Raw genomic sequence first — 20,191 nt, forward strand, 5'->3', positions numbered from 1 at the left:
AGGCAGGAGCGTACCCGGGCCCCTGGGGGCCCCGGCGGGCGGGCCCCGGGTCTGCCTTCCCCCCTCTCGGGATCGCCGGACCTCACGGAGCTCTGACCCAGCAAACTCGGAGAAAAAGACCCGTCGGGAAGGGGGCCGGGAGGCAGGTGTGCGCACCCGGGCCCCTGGGGGCCCCGCTTCGGGCAGGCCCAGCTGCTGCCTTCCCCCGTCTCGGGATCCACGGACCTCACGGGGCTCTGACCCAGAAAACTCGGAGAGAAAGGACCATCGGGAAGGGGCTGAGAGGCAGGAGCGTACCCGGGCCCCTGGGGGCCCCGGCGGGCGTGCCCCGGGTCTGCCTTCCCCTGATTCAGTATCGCCAAACATCACTTTGGTCTGACTGACCCTCTCCCTAGTAATCCGGAGGAAAATTACCCCCCTTTCTTGTAATCCGTGCGCACGAGGTGACAGAGGGGACCCACGGCGCGAATGTACCCGACCTCCTGGAGCCCTCGCTGGGATCCGGGAGGCAAATGGACCCTCATCGAGACTTCCAGGCGAGCTCGGCCATCTGGTCGCCCCATAGCAAAGCATTGGGCGCGACCAGATGGCCGAAGGGGCCTGCGCGACCAGATGGCCGAAGGGACGTGCGCGACCAGATGGCCGAGGGGACAGGCGCGACCAGATGGCCGAGGGGAAAGGCAAAAGGGAAGGGGAGGCTTCCCCGGGCCCTACGGACCGCGCCCCGGGCACCCTGCCGCGCGGCAGGACCCGGGACGGAGCCCGGGGCGGGGAGGCCGCCCTCCCCGGGGCCCCCAGGGGCCCGGCCGGAGCTCCTGAACCCAATACAGCGAGGGGAGGCTCCCCGGCCACAACGGAACCCCGTCCCGGGCCTTTGGCAGTGCCGCAGGCCGGGGGACAGGGCCCGGGGCCGGAGACCCCGACCCGGGGCCCGGCCGGGCCCCTGGAAACAGCCGGGGCTCCGGGGACCGCAGGCGCAAGGGAAGCCTCCCCGGGCCCTCCAGACCGCGCCCCGGGCACCCTGCCACGCGGCAGGACCCAGGACGGAGCCCGGGGCGGGGAGGCCGCCCTCCCCGGGGCCCCCAGGGGCCCGGCCGGAGCTCCTGAACCCAGGCGAGCGAGGGGAGGCTCCCCGGCCACGACGGAACCCCGTCCCGGGCCTTTGGCAGTGCCGCAGGCCGGGGGACGGGGCCCGGGGACGGAGACCACGACCCGGGGCCCGACCGGGCCCCTGGACCCAGCCGGGGCTCCCGGGACCGCAGGCGATGGGGAAGCCTCCCCGGGCCCTCCGGACACCGCCCCGGGCACCCTGCCACGCGGCAGGACCCAGGACGGAGCCCGGGGCGGGGAGGCCGCCCTCCCCGGGGCCCCCAGGGGCCCGGCCGGAGCTCCTGAACCCAGGCGAGCGAGGGGAGGCTCCCCGGCCACGACGGAACCCCGTCCCGGGCCTTTGGCAGTGCCGCAGGCCGGGGGACGGGGCCCGGGGACGGAGACCACGACCCGGGGCCCGACCGGGCCCCTGGACCCAGCCGGGGCTCCCGGGACCGCAGGCGATGGGGAAGCCTCCCCGGGCCCTCCGGACACCGCCCCGGGCACCCTGCCACGCGGCAGGACCCAGGACGGAGCCCGGGGCGGGGAGGCCGCCCTCCCCGGGGCCCCCAGGGGCCCGGCCGGAGCTCCTGAAACCAGGCGAGCGAGGGGAGGCTCCCCGGCCACGACGGAACCCCGTCCCGGGCCTTTGGCAGTGCCGCAGGCCGGGGGACGGGGCCCGGGGACGGAGACCACGACCCGGGGCCCGGCCGGGCCCCTGGACCCAGCCGGGGCTCCCGGGAAAGCAGGCGATGGGGAAGCCTCCCCGGGCCCTCCAGACACCGCCCCGGGCACCCTGCCACGCGGCAGGACCCAGGACGGAGCCCGGGGCGGGGAGGCCGCCCTCCCCGGGGCCCCCAGGGGCCCGGCCGGAGCTCCTGAACCCAATACAGCGAGGGGAGGCTCCCCGGCCACAACGGAACCCCGTCCCGGGCCTTTGGCAGTGCCGCAGGCCGGGGGACGGCGCCCAGGGCCGGAGACCCCGACCCCGGGCCCGGCCGGGCCCCTGGACCCAGCCGGGGCTCCGGGGACCGCAGGCGCAGGGGAAGCCTCCCTGGGCCCTCCGGACCCCTCCCCGGGCACCCTGCCACACGGCAGGACCCGGGACGGAGACCGGCCGCAACGGAACCCCGTCCCGGGCCTTTGGCAGTGCCGCAGGCCGGGGGACGGCGCCCGGGGCCGGAGACCCCGACCCGGGGCCCAGCCGGGCCCCTGGACCCAGCCGGGGCTCCGGGGACCGCAGGCACAGGGGAAGCCTCCCCGGGCCCTCCGGACCCCTCCCCGGGCACCCTGCCACGCGGCAGGACCCGGGACGGAGACCGGGGCAAGGAGGCCGCCCTCCCCGGGGCCCGGCCGGAGCTCCTGAACCCAATCCAGCCACGGGAGGCACCCCGGCCACAACGGAACCCCGTCCCGGGCCTTTGGCGGTGCCGGGGGACGGCGCCCGGGGCCAGAGACCCCGACCCGGGGCCTGGCGGGGCCCCTGGACCCAGCCGGGGCTCCCGGGCCCACAGGCGCAGGGGAAGGCCCTCCGGCCACCCTGCCACACGGCAGGACCCAGTTGCCGGCTGAGGACCGAGAGGGGTCCCAGAGTACCCTGTCCCTAGTAATCCGGAGGAAGGCTACCCCCCGTTCTTGAAACCCGCGCGCTCCGAGTGACGGAGGGGACCCTAGGGGCGAACGCACCCGGCCTCCTGGAGCCCCGGCTGGGATCCGAGAGGCAAATGGACCCTCATCGGGACTTCCAGGCCTGGCCCTGCCATCTGGTCGCCCCATTGGAAAGCATTGCGCGCGACCAGATGGCCGAGGGGAAAGGCGCCACCGGGTGGCCGGCAACTCAAAGGACTCCCGCCTGCCCACCCACCAGGGGCTCGGGGTGGGGACTCTGCTTCCCGGCTGGGCCTCAGGCACGGGGAGGACCACCGGAGCTCTCGGGGCCTGGGCGTACCCGGGGGAGGACTGCCCGGGACCCGTGGAGCCCGTCCCTGGGCACTTTGCCATGCCGCGGCCCAGAGGAGGGAAGCCCCGGGGACCTGGGAGGATGTTGCCCGGGCGTAGCCCATCTGGTCCCCGGCAATGAACCGCACAGCCCCGGCATGGGTGTTTCGGCATACCCTGCCCCTACTAATCCGGAGGAAGGATACCCTCCTTTCTTGTAACCCGCGCGCTGCGAGTGACGGAGGGGACCCTAGGCGCGGACGCGCCCGGCCTCCTGGAGCCCTGGCTGGGATCCGGGAGGCGAATGGACCCTCATCGGGACTTCCAGGCCGGCCCGGCCATCTGGTCGCCCCATTGGAAAGCATTGCGCGCGACCAGATGGCCGAGGGGAAAGGAGCGACCGGATGGCCGGCAACTGAAAGGGCTCCCGTCTGCCCGAGCCATAGCGGTAGGGCTCCCGCCTGCCCACCCTCACACCAAGGGCTCGGGGGGGACTCTGCTTCCCGGGTTGGCCTCGGGCACGGGGAGGTCCACCGGAGCTCTCGGGGCCTGGGCGCCCGGGGGAGGACTGCCCGGGACCCGTGGAGCCCGTCCCTGGGCACTTTGCCATGCCGCGGCCCGGAGGAGGGAAGCCCCGGAGGCCTGGGAGGATGTTGCCCGGGCGTAGCCCATCTGGTCCCCGGCAATGAACCACACAGCCCCAGCATGGGTGTTCCGGCATACCCTGCCCCTAATAATCCGGAGGAAGGATACCCCCCTTTCTTGTAACCCGCGCGCTGCAAGTGACGGAGGGGACCCTAGGCGCGGACGCGCCCAGCCTCCCGGAGCCCTGGCTGGGATCCGGGAGGCGAATGGACCCTCATCGGGACTTCCAGGCCGGCCCGGCCATCTGGTCGCCCCATTGGAAAGCATTGCGCGCGACCAGATGGCCGAGGGGAAAGGCGCGACCAGGTGGCCGGCAACTGAAAGGGCTCCCGTCTGCCCGAGCCATAGCGGTAGGGTTCCCGCCTGCCCACGCAGGGCTCCGTGGCTGCAGGGCTCCGGGGCTGCAGGGCTCCGGGGCTGCAGGGCTCCGGGGCTGCAGGGCTCTGGGCCTGCAGGGCTCCGGGCCTGCAGGGCTCCGGGGCTGCAGGGCTCCGGGGCTGCAGGGCTCTGGGCCTGCAGGGCTCCGGGGCTGCAGGGCTCCGGGCCTGCAGGGCTCCGGGGCTGCAGGGCTCCGGGGCTGCAGGGCTCTGGGCCTGCAGGGCTCCGGGGCTGCAGGGCTCCGGGCCTGCAGGGCTCCGGGGCTGCAGGGCCCTGGGCCTGCTAGGGTTCCGGGCCTGCAGGGCTCCAGGGCTCCGTGCTGAAGGGCTCCAGGGTCTGCAGGGCTTTGGGGCTGCAGGCCTCGGGGGACGCCCGGGAGACCCATGGAGCCCGTCCTGGGCACTTTGCCTCGCCGCGGGCTGGAGGAGGAAGCACCCGACGCCCCGGGGAAGTGTCGTCCGGGCTTGGCCCATCTGGTCCCCGCCTGAGAACCGCAATCCCCAGGAGGGGTGTCCCGGCATACCCTGCCCCTACTAATCCGGAGGAAGGCTACCCACCTTTCTTGTAACCCTCGCGCTCCGAGTGACGGAGGGGACCCTAGGCGCGGACGCGCCCGGCCTCCTGGAGCCCTGGCTGGGATCCGCGAGGCGAATGGATCCTCATCGGGACTTCCAGGCCGGCCCGGCCATCTGGTCGCCCCATTGGAAAGCATTGCGCGCGACCAGATGGCCGAGGGAAAGGTGCGACCAGATGGCCGGGACCGGAAGGACTCCCAGCTGCCCACACCGAGCCATAGCGGTAGGGCTCCCGCCTGCCCTTGCAGGGCTCCGGGGCTCTGCACCAGGGTCCCTTGTCCCGGGCAGATGGACACTTGGCAGGCCGCAGGACGTGGGATCCCAGGCCCTGACCAAAAATCAGGAGGCTTGGGGCCGGTCCCTGCTTCTCAACACAGCCAGGCTGGGGAGGTCGGGGAGCCTGCCCAAGCACGAGGGACCCGTCCCGGGCACACAGTCCATGAGGTTGTGCGCTCGTTTTCCACAATTTTCTTCAGAATAGTGCGCAGTTGCGCTAGGCAAAGTCCGCCCAGCCCTACTCAGGATGAGCTCTCGTTTTCCACAAATTTTTTCAAAATTCTGCTACGCAAAGTCCGCCCAGCCCTAGTCCTAATCCCAGTATGCAATATTCCAAGGTGACTGTATGGCACACCGGGGTTACACCAGCTAGTAGTTTGCATACTGTCGCCCAGTAGTACCTTAGTCGGGGGCAATCCCACACCATGTGTATCAATCCCGCATTGGGTGCATGACAGCGCGGGCAGGTATCACTCGCTCCCGGATACATAGTGTGCAATCTGCGCGGTGTTAAATAGGCTCTGTGTAATAACATCAATTGGATAAATTTAAATCTAGGATTGCGAGACACCTTCCCGGGGTATCCCACTATGGTATCCCATTCCTTAACTGTAAACTCCCGGCCTACATCTTCTTCCCACTTGTCGCGTACTAGTCGCAAGGAGATCGCTGTTTCAGTGCGAATACCGTGGGTGAGCCATTTGGTTAGTCGCGCTCCATGTCCCATTAGGTATTGCCTGGTAAGTAGGGCACTCGTGGGTTGTTCAGTATCACCTGGCGGCCATGTGATGCGTATATATCTGGATATGTGGGCATGTAATAGGAACATTGTATCGGGGACACCGTGTAGGCGCACAAATGTTTCATGCGGTATTAGGACACCTTCTGAGTAAAACTTACCAAAAGGCTTTCTCCGGCCACCAGCGAGCGTTTACGCGTGCGGGCTTACGAGCACAGGCACCATCTCGCGGGCACCCTTACAGCCGCGATTTATGGCCGCGCGGCCAATGCTTGTTTTTAAGAATTGTTGCATTTACTGGATTAACTAAAGGACTCCGTAGGTAATTTCTTTCCCATGTAAAACTGCAATGCTGACATCTAGTGGCCAGTTTTCGGTAGTGTAATGTGAACAGTTCAAATGTTTTAAATAGGCTTTCAATTTATGTTTCATACTCAAAGGTGCTTCTAATCTCACCAAAAATTATTTTCCTTTTATCGACCCCAGGAAATTAACAATTCTACAACTGATCACTGACATTCAAATCTGTGGCTTCAGGAGTACAGACAGAGACCACCATTAATCTAAGCCCCTTGCAGTAAAGTGTACATACATAGCTGATGCAGAAATTGTAAATCTAATATACAGAAACACTATGGGCTAGAAACAGCCTCCATTCTTAAGAAATGTAACTTCCTATCCTTTGGTGCTTGAAATAGAATCACAAAGTACATTTGTTTACAACACAAAATCTACAAAAATATTCAATTGAATACTATGCCCCTGGATACTCAAAAGAAAAGTTTAAAATATGTAGCATTGTGGCTACAATAACAGAAACAAAATGTATTTTTAGTAGAAATAAACAAGTTTAATCGATGACCTTCTAACCGGTATTTCCGGTCGATTCCCAGTCTAAGAACATGCAGCAAGGATGTCGCTTTCGGAACACCATGTTCCTATCACTGTTCTGTAGCTGTCATTGTCTATTGAAGCAATTCAAACAACTGCTCCTGAACATTAGTTTAACCACTGTAAGCCGAGGAGTGGAAACAGAGCCCAGAATCTGGACTCTGGGAGCTAGGTGGTAACGCATGTGGAGATTAGTAGAATGTCTCTCATCACGACCCTCAAGAACAGGGAAAACATACTGTAAACTTTCTTGAACAATCAATAAGCTGGTCACCTGTTCATGTCGCGGTTTATTTTTCAATTCTCTGCAATGAGAGGATGTGGCCTAATGGCTAGAGGAGTCGACCTCGAAGCTGGGGAACCAGGTTAGAGTCTCGTCAACAACAGCTCAACATCCTATGATTCTGGGCAAATCACTTATCTCCCGTGCCTAACAAAATGAATGTGTCCATCTGTAACGCAACTAATGCTCATGTAAAGCGCTCAGATACCTGATATCTTCGGGTCGAGTTCGCACTATATAAAACTCTATATAACACTCAAACCCTCCCACCAAAAAAATAAGCATTGTCATAGCCAATATGTCTCACTTTTGGGACCTTATAAATATTTAGTTATGCAGCATAATATCCTTGGTGCAACAACATCAACTGTTGCATGGCTAAACACTTATAAGCTCCCAAAGGCGAGACCTATTGGCTGTGCCAATGCTTGTGGAACATTGAGATATAAACTGTTGCAATAGTCCAGACGCAACATTATGAGTGCTGTAACCACAGTCCTAAGGTTACTCTTTGTCAGTAAGAACTTAATTTTCTTGATTATTCTGAGGACCGTAAAACATGCTGAGGTCACCATATTCACTTGGTCCCCCATGGTGAGTTTATTATCTACCACGATACCAAGATTCTTGGTTTTTCTTGAAGATACTGGACACAAGCCCAGATCCTCCGGCCACCACTCTGGTGTCCACACCCGTGGATTATTGCCAAATTTTAAAACCTCGGTCTTAGCCGAATTTAGTTTTAAACAATTGGAAGACATCCAGGCTGATATGGAGCCCATGCAGCCATGGAAGCGATCACCCGCCTCCTTTTCCGCTCCGTCCGTCAGCGACAACACAATTTGTGTGTCGTCAGCGTAGGAGGTGTGCTGGAAACCAAACGACCTGATGATACCGGCCAGAGGTGCCACATAAATATTGAAAAGCGTAAGGCTAAGAGACGAGCCTGTGGCACCCCACACGGAAGTGAATAAGGTTCTGAGATGATACCGTCTAGGTCTACAGTCTGTGACCTATCCGACAGGAATGATTGTAGCAGTTTCCAGGCCGAACCCTTTACACCTATTTCAGATAGCTGGTTCAAAAAGACCTTGTAGTGAACCGTGTCAAAGGCTGCGGATAGGTCCAATAGGATTAGTATAGCATTTCCTCCCCTATCCACGCCCTCCCTGATTTCCTACGTAGATTTTAGTAGAGTCAACTCACTGCTATGAAAAGCTCTGAACCCATATTGCGATGGGTCCGGGGAGTTGTTAAATGAAAGAAAACCACTGAGTTGGCTATTCATTTCTTTTTCCAGTAATTTAGCTGGCAGCGGGTGCCTAGAGATCGGTCGATAGTCGTTGGGGTCCTTGGGATCCAATGACTGTTTCTTCAATAGTGGAAGCACGAAAGTTTTTTTTCCATATTTTAGGAAAGATTCCGGATGATAAAACTGCATTAAGCAAAGGAGTAGGTGCGGTTCCAATTATGTCGGGGATTTGCTTAATAATCCAAACTGGACAGGGTTCGCTAGGGGCACCAGATTTGATTATGTTCAGCAATTTAATTGTGTCTAACCTCTCCAAGGAGGTAAAATGGTCCAGTGGCACCACAGGGGAGCCTGTTCTTCCCGCTTCCTTTATGTTGAGATTGGTCTGATTTTTGTTGATCAAACCAATAAGAGATGAAAATATAGTTTCTATTTTCAGTTTTAAAAAGTCTGCAATTTTATTGCAGAATTCTGAGTCACTGTTTCTTAGGACTCGATAATTTGGAAATAGTTTTTAAAAGTTCTTTTGAATTCGATTCAGCCTTAGTTATTTGTAGTGAAAAATACTCTTTTTTTCCTTCCAGAAGTAATTGTTTATAGCTAGAAATACAGGTTTTATACTTTTCCTTATCAGATTCTGCATAATGTTTACGCCATTTCCTTTGGTGTATTTACAGACCCAGTTACTTTACCCTAAGCTCTTCTGAGTACCAGGGAGCAGTGGGAAAAGCTCGTTTGGGTATCCATTTTTTGTGGGGAACTAACTGATCACAGGCGTTGGAAAGCCATTTATTGTGAAGAATGCAAAAACAACAGTTGATGGGCAGTATGCAGAACAATGTCATACATTCACCCCAGTACAGAGATCTGGGCCTAAATCCAGAAGTGCCCCAGTCTGGCCATGCGATATCAGAGCTGTAACCTTCCTTCTCACTGTATTTTGTACATGTCATGCAGTACTGTCCCTAGAAAGATAGCATTACTGTCACTTTACTGTGTGACGGCTGTTCACACTTGTCAGTTCTCCAGTGTGACAGCACTGCTGGCAGTTAACTTGTTAAATAATTTCAATCCCTGGCAGCGCAGCACCCAGGATAATGTGCTGCATGGCAAAACACTTATAAATTCCCAAAGACGAGACCTATTGGCTATGCCAATGCTTGTTAATCTCTGCCATTGTTTCCCTTCTCGGTCATTCTCGCTCCTCGTGTTTTTTTTTTTTTTACAATCGGATTCCATTTCTTTTAAAATAATAAAATACCATTCTTTCACTCCGACATGCATTTAATGTTCATTTATGTTCCTTCTTTTTGCTGCTCCTGGTTTGCTTCCTGTGCAGTTGTGGCTCCGCGATTAAAGAAACGTCAGGTTATTTATAGCCTGAGTTTGTTTGGTGGTATCCCGTGAAATCGTGTATCCCCGCACTCAGCCCGAGCAGAGATCGACTGCTTCAGTCTGAACCTGCCCGGGCTGAGTTTGTTCTCCGAACACAGCCGAAGAGAAGGGGATACACGGTCTCAAGGGGATACCAGATAGTACACAACACCGGAGCCCCTACTTATTTCGTCAAGGATCAACGCCCAGTTGTGGCACCTGTTGCAGTCGCAGCCCGGGATCACGAGGATGGTTGGATTCCCAGGCCGGGTGTATTTAAAAGCCTTGGTGTTTCCAGCCTGGTCCAGTGTGCGTCATCATCACGCGCATTTTTGCAGACGTCAGATTAGGGGGGGCGGGTCACATGATGACGTCAGCACGGAGGAGTGTACCGTGTTAACTCCTGATGTTCCTGCATTGTGTAAAAAAAACAGGCCAGTGTGTTAAAAAAAACTTTATTAGGCAGCACAGACACATAAATCTAGTGGCTGATGGTCCTTCCCCGTCAGCCTATCGGTTATGTCGAAAGTCTCCCGCGCTGGCACTGCAGCCAATCGCGGCTGCGGGTTCAGTTGGCGCGCGAGTTTTGTGTGAACGGATTTGGCGCTATCGAGAAGCTGGGCTTGAGGCGGGCAGTCTGCGTGGCGCGAGCCGAGAGGAAAGAAGTAAAGCTGTAGAGAGAAAACCGCCGAACCGCGCTCGCTGCAATTTTGAGATCTGAACAGCCATGCCCCGCACCAGACTCCGTGGCGTCAGTGATGAAACCAACTCACAGAAAACCATCACCTTTCCCAAGCGGAAGACCGGCGGGACCCAAATCAAGGCTCAGCAACCCAAAGAAGTTGCCAAAATCCTAACTACGCCGCTTCCCCCACAGTCGAAAGTGCTCCCCCTCAGTCCCCGCAAGCGCTTGGGAGATGAAAACCTGTGCAATATCCAGACTACCACGCACTGCTCGCCACCGAAACAAAGCAAGAAGGAGAATGGGCTGCCGAGTACCCCACTGTCCCCCAAAGGACGACGGTTGCTGTTCGATGAGAATCAGGCGGCAGCAGCAGCAGGCTGTGTGTCACCAGTGAGAAAAGGACAGGACGCCACTGCCCTTTCCCCTTTGCGGAAAGGGCGGGAGACACCCAGCAGCTCTAAAGAGACTCTGCGTCCAAAGGGGTCAGCCGTCTGCACTAAACTTTTCAAACAAGACAGCACATGTTACCAGCAGGCGAAGCAGGCCTTCAGCACAGCCGTCCCTGACCGGCTGCTCGCCAGGGAGAGGGAGACGGATGCCATTCGGCACTTTTTAAAAGAGCACGTCTGCGGTGCGAAGTCTGGCAGTCTCTACATTTCCGGGGCTCCTGGCACGGGAAAGACTGCCTGCTTCAGAAGAATTTTGCAGGATTCAAAGAGCGAGCTCGCGGTTTGTAAGACTGTCTTCATTAACTGCATGTCTTTGAGGAACTCGCAAGGTGTGTTCAGTGTGATAGCCGAGCGCCTGGCGGAGGAAGGGACGGATGCGCTGGCTGGCAAAGACATTGTGCGTAAACTAGAGAAGAACTTGACTGCAAAAGGACCAATGGTTCTGCTGGTCTTAGATGAGATGGATCAGCTTGATAGCAAAGGCCAGGAAGTGCTCTACACTGTGTTCGAGTGGCCCTGGCTATCCAACTCAAGACTTGTACTTGTTGGCATTGCTAACGCCTTGGATCTCACAGACCGCATTCTTCCCAGGCTTCAGGCACGACCCAAGTGCAAACCAAAACTGCTCAACTTCTCACCTTATACCAAGGATCAGATCGCCACCATTTTACAAGAGAGGCTGAAGCAGGTCTCTGGCGAACAGGTGCTCGACAATGCCGCCATTCAGTTTTGCGCCAGGAAAGTTTCAGCTGTCTCGGGGGATGCTCGCAAAGCGCTGGACGTGTGCAGGAGAGCAGTTGAGATGGTCGAGTCGGATGTCCGAAGCCAGACGCTTCTGAAACCTCTCGCTGAATGCAAATCGCCAACAAAGGCAGTGCAATTGACTCAGGTTCCTAAACGAGTTAGTCTGCCCCACATCTCTCGTGTGATCTCTGACGTCTATGGTGACCGAATGACCACTAACTCTGGGGGTGCAGACGATTCCTTCCCATTGCAACAGAAACTCCTCGTCTGCTCCCTGTTAATGATGACCCGACAGGTCAAAGTGAAGGAGGTGACCTTAGGCAAGTTACATGAAGAATACACAAAGGTCTGTCGAAAGCAGCAGGTCCCTGCGGTGGGACAGTCTGAATGCTTGTCGCTTTCCAGTCTGCTGGAGTCCCGGGGTATTCTGGGATTGAAGAAATCGAAGGAAGCCAGACTCACCAAGATTTGCTTAAAAATAGAAGAGAAAGATGTGGAACATGCTCTGAAAGACAAAGCTTTGATTGGCAATATTCTACAAGGCGGACTTTCATAATCCATTGGAAGTCAGTTATTTATAGGGTTTCTATTGGCACCCCCTGCACACAGATTCTACATAGGGTGGACTTTTTTTCTGTGCTCGTTTTCAGAGACTACTGCCTTATTTGCTGTTGGATTAGGTTTCTCTGTATGCGAAAACAGTTGGCAGGCTGGATAAAGTGTTTCTTAATTGAAACTTTGAGGCGAAAATTGCCCTTTGGCTTATATTGAGCATTTGGCCTAATCTCGTCTCTTGTAGTTCACATGTTTTCTGCTTCTTTTGAGGAGTCACTCTACAGAGATGAACACGATGGATATCTGACTCTAGTTCAAATTATGCATGATTATTTCATGGATTTACGTTTCCTACCAAATTCCTAACAATTGTCGCCAAGCTGTTTTTGGGAAATTGTTAAACTTGTTAGTTATGTGCCCTTGCCATTTTGTATTTTATTTTTAGACTAAGCTCACTGACTTCCTGGAGCACAAGTGTTGCGGCGAACATATTTAAAAAAAATCCCTTTTACTACAAGGTACAATTTTAATTGGTTACTTAGACATGTTGTGAACGCATGTTTAATGCATGTGTGTTTGTGAATTTCAAGTGTTATTAGGAATGGGCCTACCTCGAACATGATCTAGGTAACAAAACTGCATGAGTGTTTATATGGCAGGGCATTGTTATCCAACCCTAAACTTTTAATGAAATGCCATTTTGGGGTGGGGTGGGTGGGGGGGGGGGGGGGGGGGGGCGCTACCTTGCAGTTGTACACTTTTTTTGTTTTAATTCGATGCAAAACCAGTGAATATTTTTTAGAGTACGTCAGTCCTCATGGGATTTGTATTTCATCATGTTTTTATATTTGCAATTTCAACTTGGCAAATGTATTTTTTTGGTATCTTAAAGGTGCTCTTTTCTATTGAAAATCTAGACGGGTATGTTTATTTTACTCTGGCATATATGGAATTATTTGAACTGTTTTGATCGATTCTTTTAAATAAATATTTGGTGTCTGAAGAGTTTAGCATATGTTTCTGCTTATTGTACCGTGTTCCGTCTACTTTAAGCTGGCAGCCAAAGATAATCGGACAAAGGAACTGCCTGCAAAATAAAGAGGGATACATTCTCTGTGTGGACTGGTCTCTCTACATATAGAGCAGCAACTATTCCTAACCTTCAGTTAAATGAAACTGAAGGTTAGACCTACGGAGTTTCTCAATACCCACAGAGCACGTCCAATTTGTGCCTAATGGAGACCTTCAGCTACCGAGTGCTGTGTCCAATGTTATGATGGGTGAAGTCTTTCAGTGTTACAGACGTAGTCCAAGGTAGGGAAGTGTAGCGTGGAGTCATAGTGTGTCAAAGGGATTCAGATCTCGTCCTGGGTCTACAAGTGTCTAGTCCCCTATTTTTGCATGGCTGAGAGTATAGGTTATCAATCCACTTCCATCTATATGAGATCTAGCTCACGTCTGGGATATCAAGTTTTATACTTTATTTAGGGTTCAATGTGTTCCATGGGATGTTTTCATTCAGACCTTGTTTGAGTCGAAAGCCTATATATCTATCTTTGTTCTTTTTCTAAGAGGAATTAATGTGTGTTCCCTGAGGGTTTTTATCTGTTCAATGATTGCCCATCTTAGATCATTGGTTGTGTGACCTGTCTGTAAAAAAATGTTCTGTTATTTTTGTTGTGTATTTTCTGCACCTAATGTTACTGCGGTGCTCGCAGATGAGCTGTTTCACTTTTCTGCTTGTCACCCCTAAGTCCACATGGGCAGGTTATGAGGTATACCACATTGACGGAGTTGCAGTTGGTATGCACCCATAATCAGGCGTCACAGCACACCCAAGAGGCATTCGGCCCCTCGGGTGGGAACCCTATGATGAAGCATATCACCTACTAGGTTGGTGAGTGAGGGTTCTTCTAAAAAAAGGAATTTCTTCCTTTTTAGGTAATACTAAGCAGTAATCCTAGCAATCGCTCATGCGTGTGCGATTCCTTTTGTGCTACCCCATTGGCCTTTGCGTGCGTCTTTTTATAAAAGACTGCACGCAATTGGCCAAAGGTGGGCGCATTGCTCTGCCCGTGGCCTATTGGTGTCTATTACGCGCATGGTGCGCGTAATAGACACCAATAGGCCATGTGGTCACTTGTGGCACATGTGCACCACTCGCGGGCGTGTTTTGTTCAATAGTGATCGCTTTCACTGCCGCTTATTTTTTTTCATCAATGGAGTTTTGAATTCATGACCTAGAAAAAAAACGTTATCTGCATTGTGCAGTGCTTTGTGAAGAGGTACTGTCCTAGACTTAAACTACACCCGCTGCATCATTTGTGGTGTACACAAAGTGTGGTAGGAAAACACTTTTATTGACACATTAAATAATTCACATCAACTCAATTCTGATCTCAAAACGGACATGGAAGGCACGTGCCTCCAACCTGGTGTCTTTGGCAACCATAATTATTTTTCCCGGGTTTTGATTCTTATGCGACTTTTCAGAGAGAGCTAAAGATTATCTAAACTGCGCATTATTTCTGCCTTTTTGAGGGTGAGAGGTAAGCATATTTCTCCACCATCCATTGCAAAACGCTTGGAGTACATGTTATTAATATTGATGCTGAAAAAGGCCATTGAGTATGTAGTGTTTAATGAGATGCGATCATCCCTTTCACAAACACACAGGTGCACACACATACTCACAAATACACATGCAGACACATATTGCACATTGACATCTTCACTCATGCACACACTCAAATCGCAGAAGCACACATACGTGTACTTGTACACACATAAACACAGACACACACGCACGTTCACTGACGAACGAGCACATACAAACCGACACAAGTACACGTGCGTGCAAGCAGTCTTGAACATGTCCATAGATTGTCAATTGCAGCAGCACCAGTCCAATCTATGTATGCATTTATGCTGCTTTTCTGGAGCCTGCGATACAATTTATCCTGTCACGGATTCCCAAAAACTCCTATAGTTTGCAACACTGATACGAATTATAAAGCTCACGTCTGCCATACTACCTGTTCCTCTCTAACTACATTGGGAGAAATGTCCTTCTCCAAGGCATGCTGGAATCTCACCTCACTCCTTTGAAAAGTGCCCTGTGTGCAAGACCAGAGGTCTCTGGGAGGTCAACAGGAGTGCACGCGCTCTCACAGAAGTCTGCTGGTGCCCCTGTCAGCTCGCGTTATCTTCACTGCGTCCTGCACAATGCACTCAGTATAACTTACCTAGCCTCCAAGGTCAGACCTTCTGCGGTGGCCGCCGCCGCTCCGAAACAATTTCGTAAATTACAAACCAAGGGATGCAAGGGTAAAACATAACACCCACGACTCACTACATCGAGCTCGGGTGTGCACAGGCCTCAGAATTTAGCCATGAACTTGCTAAAAGAGCTTTAGTCAAGAATTGGACCCACAATATGACAAGGGAACAGACACTCCAGAGGTAGATGGATGGGTCGGTTGGAGGCAGCCTGCATACAGCTTCTCCACGGGCGCAATGCCTTCTGTCCCTGTGTATGCTGCATTTCAAGGTCGCTGCTTTTATTTGTGGTGCTTCGTTTTATGTTTTATTCAAAGCAAATGCATCTCCTCGAACGCCAGTAGGTAAAAGCACATGGTCTGTTTAGAGTTCTGTGGTTTCTATGGAAACAAAAACCATGTCAAAAAGCATGCTTTGTCTATTCCTTTATTGGAATTAATACAATTTAAATAAGTGATAGAATCTAACAATACAGATTTCACATCCTGGCATGATTCTGTTGAATTTTATGGTAAACAAGATACTTATTGGTTGTATTGGTTACACCTTCAACCAGTCGCGCGCTGCCCGGCCTCCCTCCGTGGGGCATCCAATCTCACACCCGAGGAGCGCCCGTTTACACACGTATCACACTATCCGCTCCATCCTTTTGTTGTTGTTAGCCGCTGCCATGGCACTCCTCACTCTGGTAGTGCCCCCAGCCTCACCCTCTTCAATGCCCTCGATGACGTCTGCAACGATCCCCTCTCGTGCACAACTCCCAGGCACAAGTCAGTGCCCTTCTCAGACCAGCAGTGTCTCCCCCCCCCCCCCCTTTTGCAGGGCATCCCTTGCCCCCTGCAGCCACCGTACCCTTTTCACCCCCAAAGTACCGCTTGTCTACTACAGTGCCCTTTCGCTCCCTCTTCAGCACATCTGTTACCCCCACCTGGCCATCTCTCTCGCTTGAGCAATGCAGCTTTTACACCACCTGGAGTTCTTTCTCATCTCTAGCTGAGCCCCTCTCACCCTTAGTAGCGCCACTCTTATCCCCAGCAGCACCCCTCACAGCGTCCTCTCGCCCCCGCAGTGCCCCTCACACCCTCGCAGCGCCCATCACACCCTCGCAGCGCCCATCACACCCTCGCAGTGCCGCTCTCACACCAGCTAGTTCTTTCACCCCTTCATAGCGCCCTCTCACCCTTAGCAGCACCCCTCTCAAGCTTTGGCAACACTTTTTCAGTCTGACAGGTATTGGAATGCATATTAACGCCCTAGATTTGCTTTTGACTCCACATTGCTTTTTAAAGTCTGATCTCAAGTAACCTGCTGGCTTTGCCAGTGCTTGTTTATAAATGTTTCAATCATCATGGTGCACGAGGCGGTGGGGGTGCCCGGACCAGTTAGGAGTGGCTTTGCATTCGAGTTGCAGATAGCAGAGATAGACTTGCAAGCCTCCAACACGTCTGCATAGCCGCTTTATCCGTGGGAGCTGCCCATGTGATAGATGTGGTGGAATGTAGTATGTACGTTTGTCCAGCACTGCCTCCCATCAGTGTCTCTGCGTGTCATGTGTGTGACCAGCAGGGTGCCCGTGCCGTCCTTCTGTATCTCTGCATCTGATGTCTCTACCTGTCAAGTCTCTGGCCAACCAGTACTTATGTGTGCCAGTGCCGCACTGCCCTCTTCTGTACAGATCCCTGCGCTGAGCATGCCACGCGCCCGGGTACATTCTCCCCACGCGCTGCATCCGCCCGTGTCTGGATCCCCGCTGCTGATTCCGGGGTCTCTGCGCCCACTCTGCTCGTGTGTGCCGGTGCTCGAGCTCGTATATCTCACTCCCGTAGTTCACCTCCTCTCTCTCCGCCCCTTCCCTCTCCCAACTCTGTTCCTCCATCTCCCATTTGTTTGTCCTATCTTTGGCTTTTAGCACTTCATACACTTCGGTCCCTATCGGACTGTTGCACCTAAAAGGGTACACTGGTGATCAGCCTAAGAGTCCAGCAGGGCTGTCTCAGCCTCTCATCCATGTAAAATGGATATTCGTAGCTGTTATGACGAGGTATTGGGTGTGATGTCATCTTACATCTAGTTTAATGTGATGCTTGTTCAACACACTTAACAATTATGTCTTGTCTTCGTGCTCTGGTGTTAGCTTGTCTGTGGTTGTATGTTTGCCCACGTGGTAGAGATATTGTGGGGGCGGGGAGGGGGGGGGGGGGGGGGGGATGCATGTGCTCTCGCCCAGTGAGCAAATGTGCTGTAAGTGTAATGTTTCCCTCTGGGTGGGATCCAGGCGTGGAGGGGGGGGGGGGGGGGGGGGGGAGGATCCGGGGTACAGTTGTCAGGGGTTGTTTTAGGTCGCTGCTCCTGCAGACATCTTGGGAAGTGTCAGAAAGCGTCTCTGGGAGTGCATCCGTTGTGGCTCGCTCAACACATTTGCTGCAGATCAAAGGTCAAGCGCTGTCCGCCGACGTGGATTTGTAAAGCTGCCGCGTGGAAGGAGCGCATATACAACCCGAAACAGCAGAGCAGGGGCACTTTCACACTTCTGTGAAAGTGCCATTGTGATGTAAAGCAAACAAAATCTGTGTAAACGACTCCCTTCATCTTGGGCCAAGCCAATCTAAATGGGTCATTCTCACACCTCTGTGAAAAGCATGGAGTTTCTAACTAGTCTTCCTGCCCAGGGTGTACTAAATCCAGACCGTGGCTGGCACGGTCGCTATGCAGCCCTTTGCCCAACGCCATCTCCTAGACTTTGCTGCATAGCTTCTGATATCTGCTCTCGCCCATTAGATGTGGCATATGAGCACTGACTTGGGGGTATGCTCTAGGACTATTAAATCTCATCAGACGCCTAAAGGAAGTGCTTAGCTACGCCATTCGCAACTCTATAAACCTATTTTTACCTCTCCAAATAGTATGGTTATTTTATTAACTGCCTTGTACCTTAGAAAAATATTTTCAGATATCTGACAGACACACGCGAGTTCTTGAATTTACGGTGGGCCAAGGCGCCGGCAGCAGCCATCAGTGTGCAGCAACGTGCAGTTCACAGGGTTGAATGGTGTGGGGTCTGCTCATTCTCTCATCTGCCCGCGGCCGATAAGTGCATCGCTGAGTAGGGTAACAGCCTGAATGCCACATGAGACTGCACCAGCATTCTTACGGGCCATCGCCATTCACAGAGGACAGTCCGGTCTTGCCAGAGACAGTACAGCTTCACATGGATGGAAGTCATAGTGTAGATGGAAGATGAGTTGTTGACCGGTTGCCATATAATAAACAATGTCAATGGAGCATAAGCCATCTGCCCAGGATCACAGGAGGTTGAGTGTCTCAGCCGAGACGCAAACCCGGTTCCCCAGCTCCAAGGTCGACCGCTCTAGCCGTTAGGCCACATCGTCTCCACATCTCCTGCAGGGATTGCCCATTATTTTGCTTTCTGTCACTCAATGCTCCATTGACATTGTTTATTATTGTTGGAAGGCGGACCCCGAGGAGTCGGTGAGACCACCAAGGGGGGGGCCCTCTCACTGCACGAAGTAGCCGAGCGCTGCCGAGAAGTCTCCTGAGAGATCCTTCTCCTATCACGTACTAGCACAGTAACACCACCACACTGGACTCAAGGAGGTTGTCTCAAGACAAGCAATTCTTTATCATCAATAAAAGGTTACGAGTTCAATATTTACACGAAGGGATCGAGGGATCCACCAAAAGTCTCAATGTCTCTTTGGAAGGGTAGGGGTAGCGGGACAGTCTTTGGCAGGAATGTGGTACGAGGGTACCTGGGGCCCAGTTCTTATCCTCAAGCTGGAGGACCTCCGATCTCGGAGGGGTCGAGCCGCGACGGCGTCAGCAGGGCTCTGGCGTACAGTTCGGGGAGAGCCGCGATTCAATCAGCAGGGCTCTCAAGATGGTTTCTGCTCAGCTCGAGCCGCGACGTCGTCAGCAGGGCTCCGAGGAAGGTTTCAGCGAGGTTGGGCCGCGACAGCGTCAGCAGGGCTCCGATGTTCCAGGTGGTTCAGAAAGGGTTCACAAGAAGGAGCCGCGACGCAGTCAGCAGGGCTCGTGATGCTTCCGACAAGAGTTCTTCTCCGTAGGGTCAGCCGCGATTCAATCAGCAGGGCTCTCGACTCCGGGATACAACTGCCGAGCTGTGGTGGGGTCGCCCCAGATATAGGTCTGGAGCCCTTTGATGTCCGGACCTATGCGCCCGAGGGGGGCGGAGTGGCCGGGTGGAGGTGGCCAGACGCCCAGCAGGAGAGGCGCCAGGCCCATGGGAGTTGCAGGGCGATCACACCTCGAGAGGGGAGGACAGTTGGGGGTCCCATCGATACTGTCCTCCGCCGGGGGCGATGAATGGTTCCTGCGGCACCCCCTGGCCAGTTCGTGGTGCCTCGATGTCGGGGCTTCGCTGGGGTCGAGGCCGGGTTGAGCGGGGTCGCGCCGGCTGGTGCACGGTGTGACGTGGATGCCAACAAGATGGCGGAGCCACGAGGAGTATGCGACCACGTGCAGCTCCGGGTGAAGGGCCTTGGTGCAGTTCAGACGGGTGGCCCGTGACGGCCGGGGCGGGGAACGGGCACAATCCAGGGGGTTAAGGACCACGCCACGAGGCCGGGTCCAACAGGCGTCCCCCCCCAGCCGAAGGCATGGAGAGTCACCCATCTCCTTGGGGATTCTCCTCGTCAAGACGGAAGAAGCGGGACAGGCCGTCGGCGTTGGCGTTGTCATTGCCGGGCCGGTGTTCGACGTCAAAGTCCATCCCTTGTAGCGAGATGGACCATCGCAGCAGCTTGGGGTTCTCGCCCCGCATTCGCATTAACCATTGCAAGGGCCGGTGGTCGGTCTGGACCCGGAAGTGGGCGCCAAAGAGGTAGGGCCGGAGCTTCTTGAGGGCCCACACCACAGCGAAGGCCTCGCGCTCAATAGTGCTCCAGCGTTGCTCTCGGGGCAGTAGTCGTCGGCTGATGAAGGCCACTGGTCGGTCGAGCCCCTTTTCGTCGGTTTGGGAGAGGACGGCCCCGATCCCATACTCGGAGGCGTCCGTCTGT

The 20,191-nt window shown here is 54.8% G+C and overlaps 1 protein-coding gene across 1 annotated transcript; it reads left to right on the forward strand.

The window, feature by feature from the left end:
- Positions 1-9,939: 9,939 nt before the first annotated feature.
- CDC6 (cell division cycle 6) lies at positions 9,940-12,878 on the forward strand. The gene has a single exon (XM_085610294.1). It carries the CDS (start codon positions 10,168-10,170, stop codon positions 11,872-11,874), a length of 1,707 nt encoding a protein of 568 aa, XP_085466420.1. The 5' UTR covers positions 9,940-10,167; the 3' UTR covers positions 11,875-12,878.
- Positions 12,879-20,191: the final 7,313 nt, after the last annotated feature.

The sequence above is a fragment of the Triturus cristatus genome, chromosome 6 (assembly GCF_964204655.1).
Source record: "Triturus cristatus chromosome 6, aTriCri1.1, whole genome shotgun sequence".
Taxonomy (NCBI): Eukaryota; Metazoa; Chordata; class Amphibia; order Caudata; family Salamandridae; genus Triturus; species Triturus cristatus.

Coding starts and splice junctions, on each gene's coding strand:
- CDC6 (XM_085610294.1), top strand. CDS start 10,168: ATGCCCCGCACCAGACTCCGTGGCGTCAGTGATGAAACCAACTCACAG.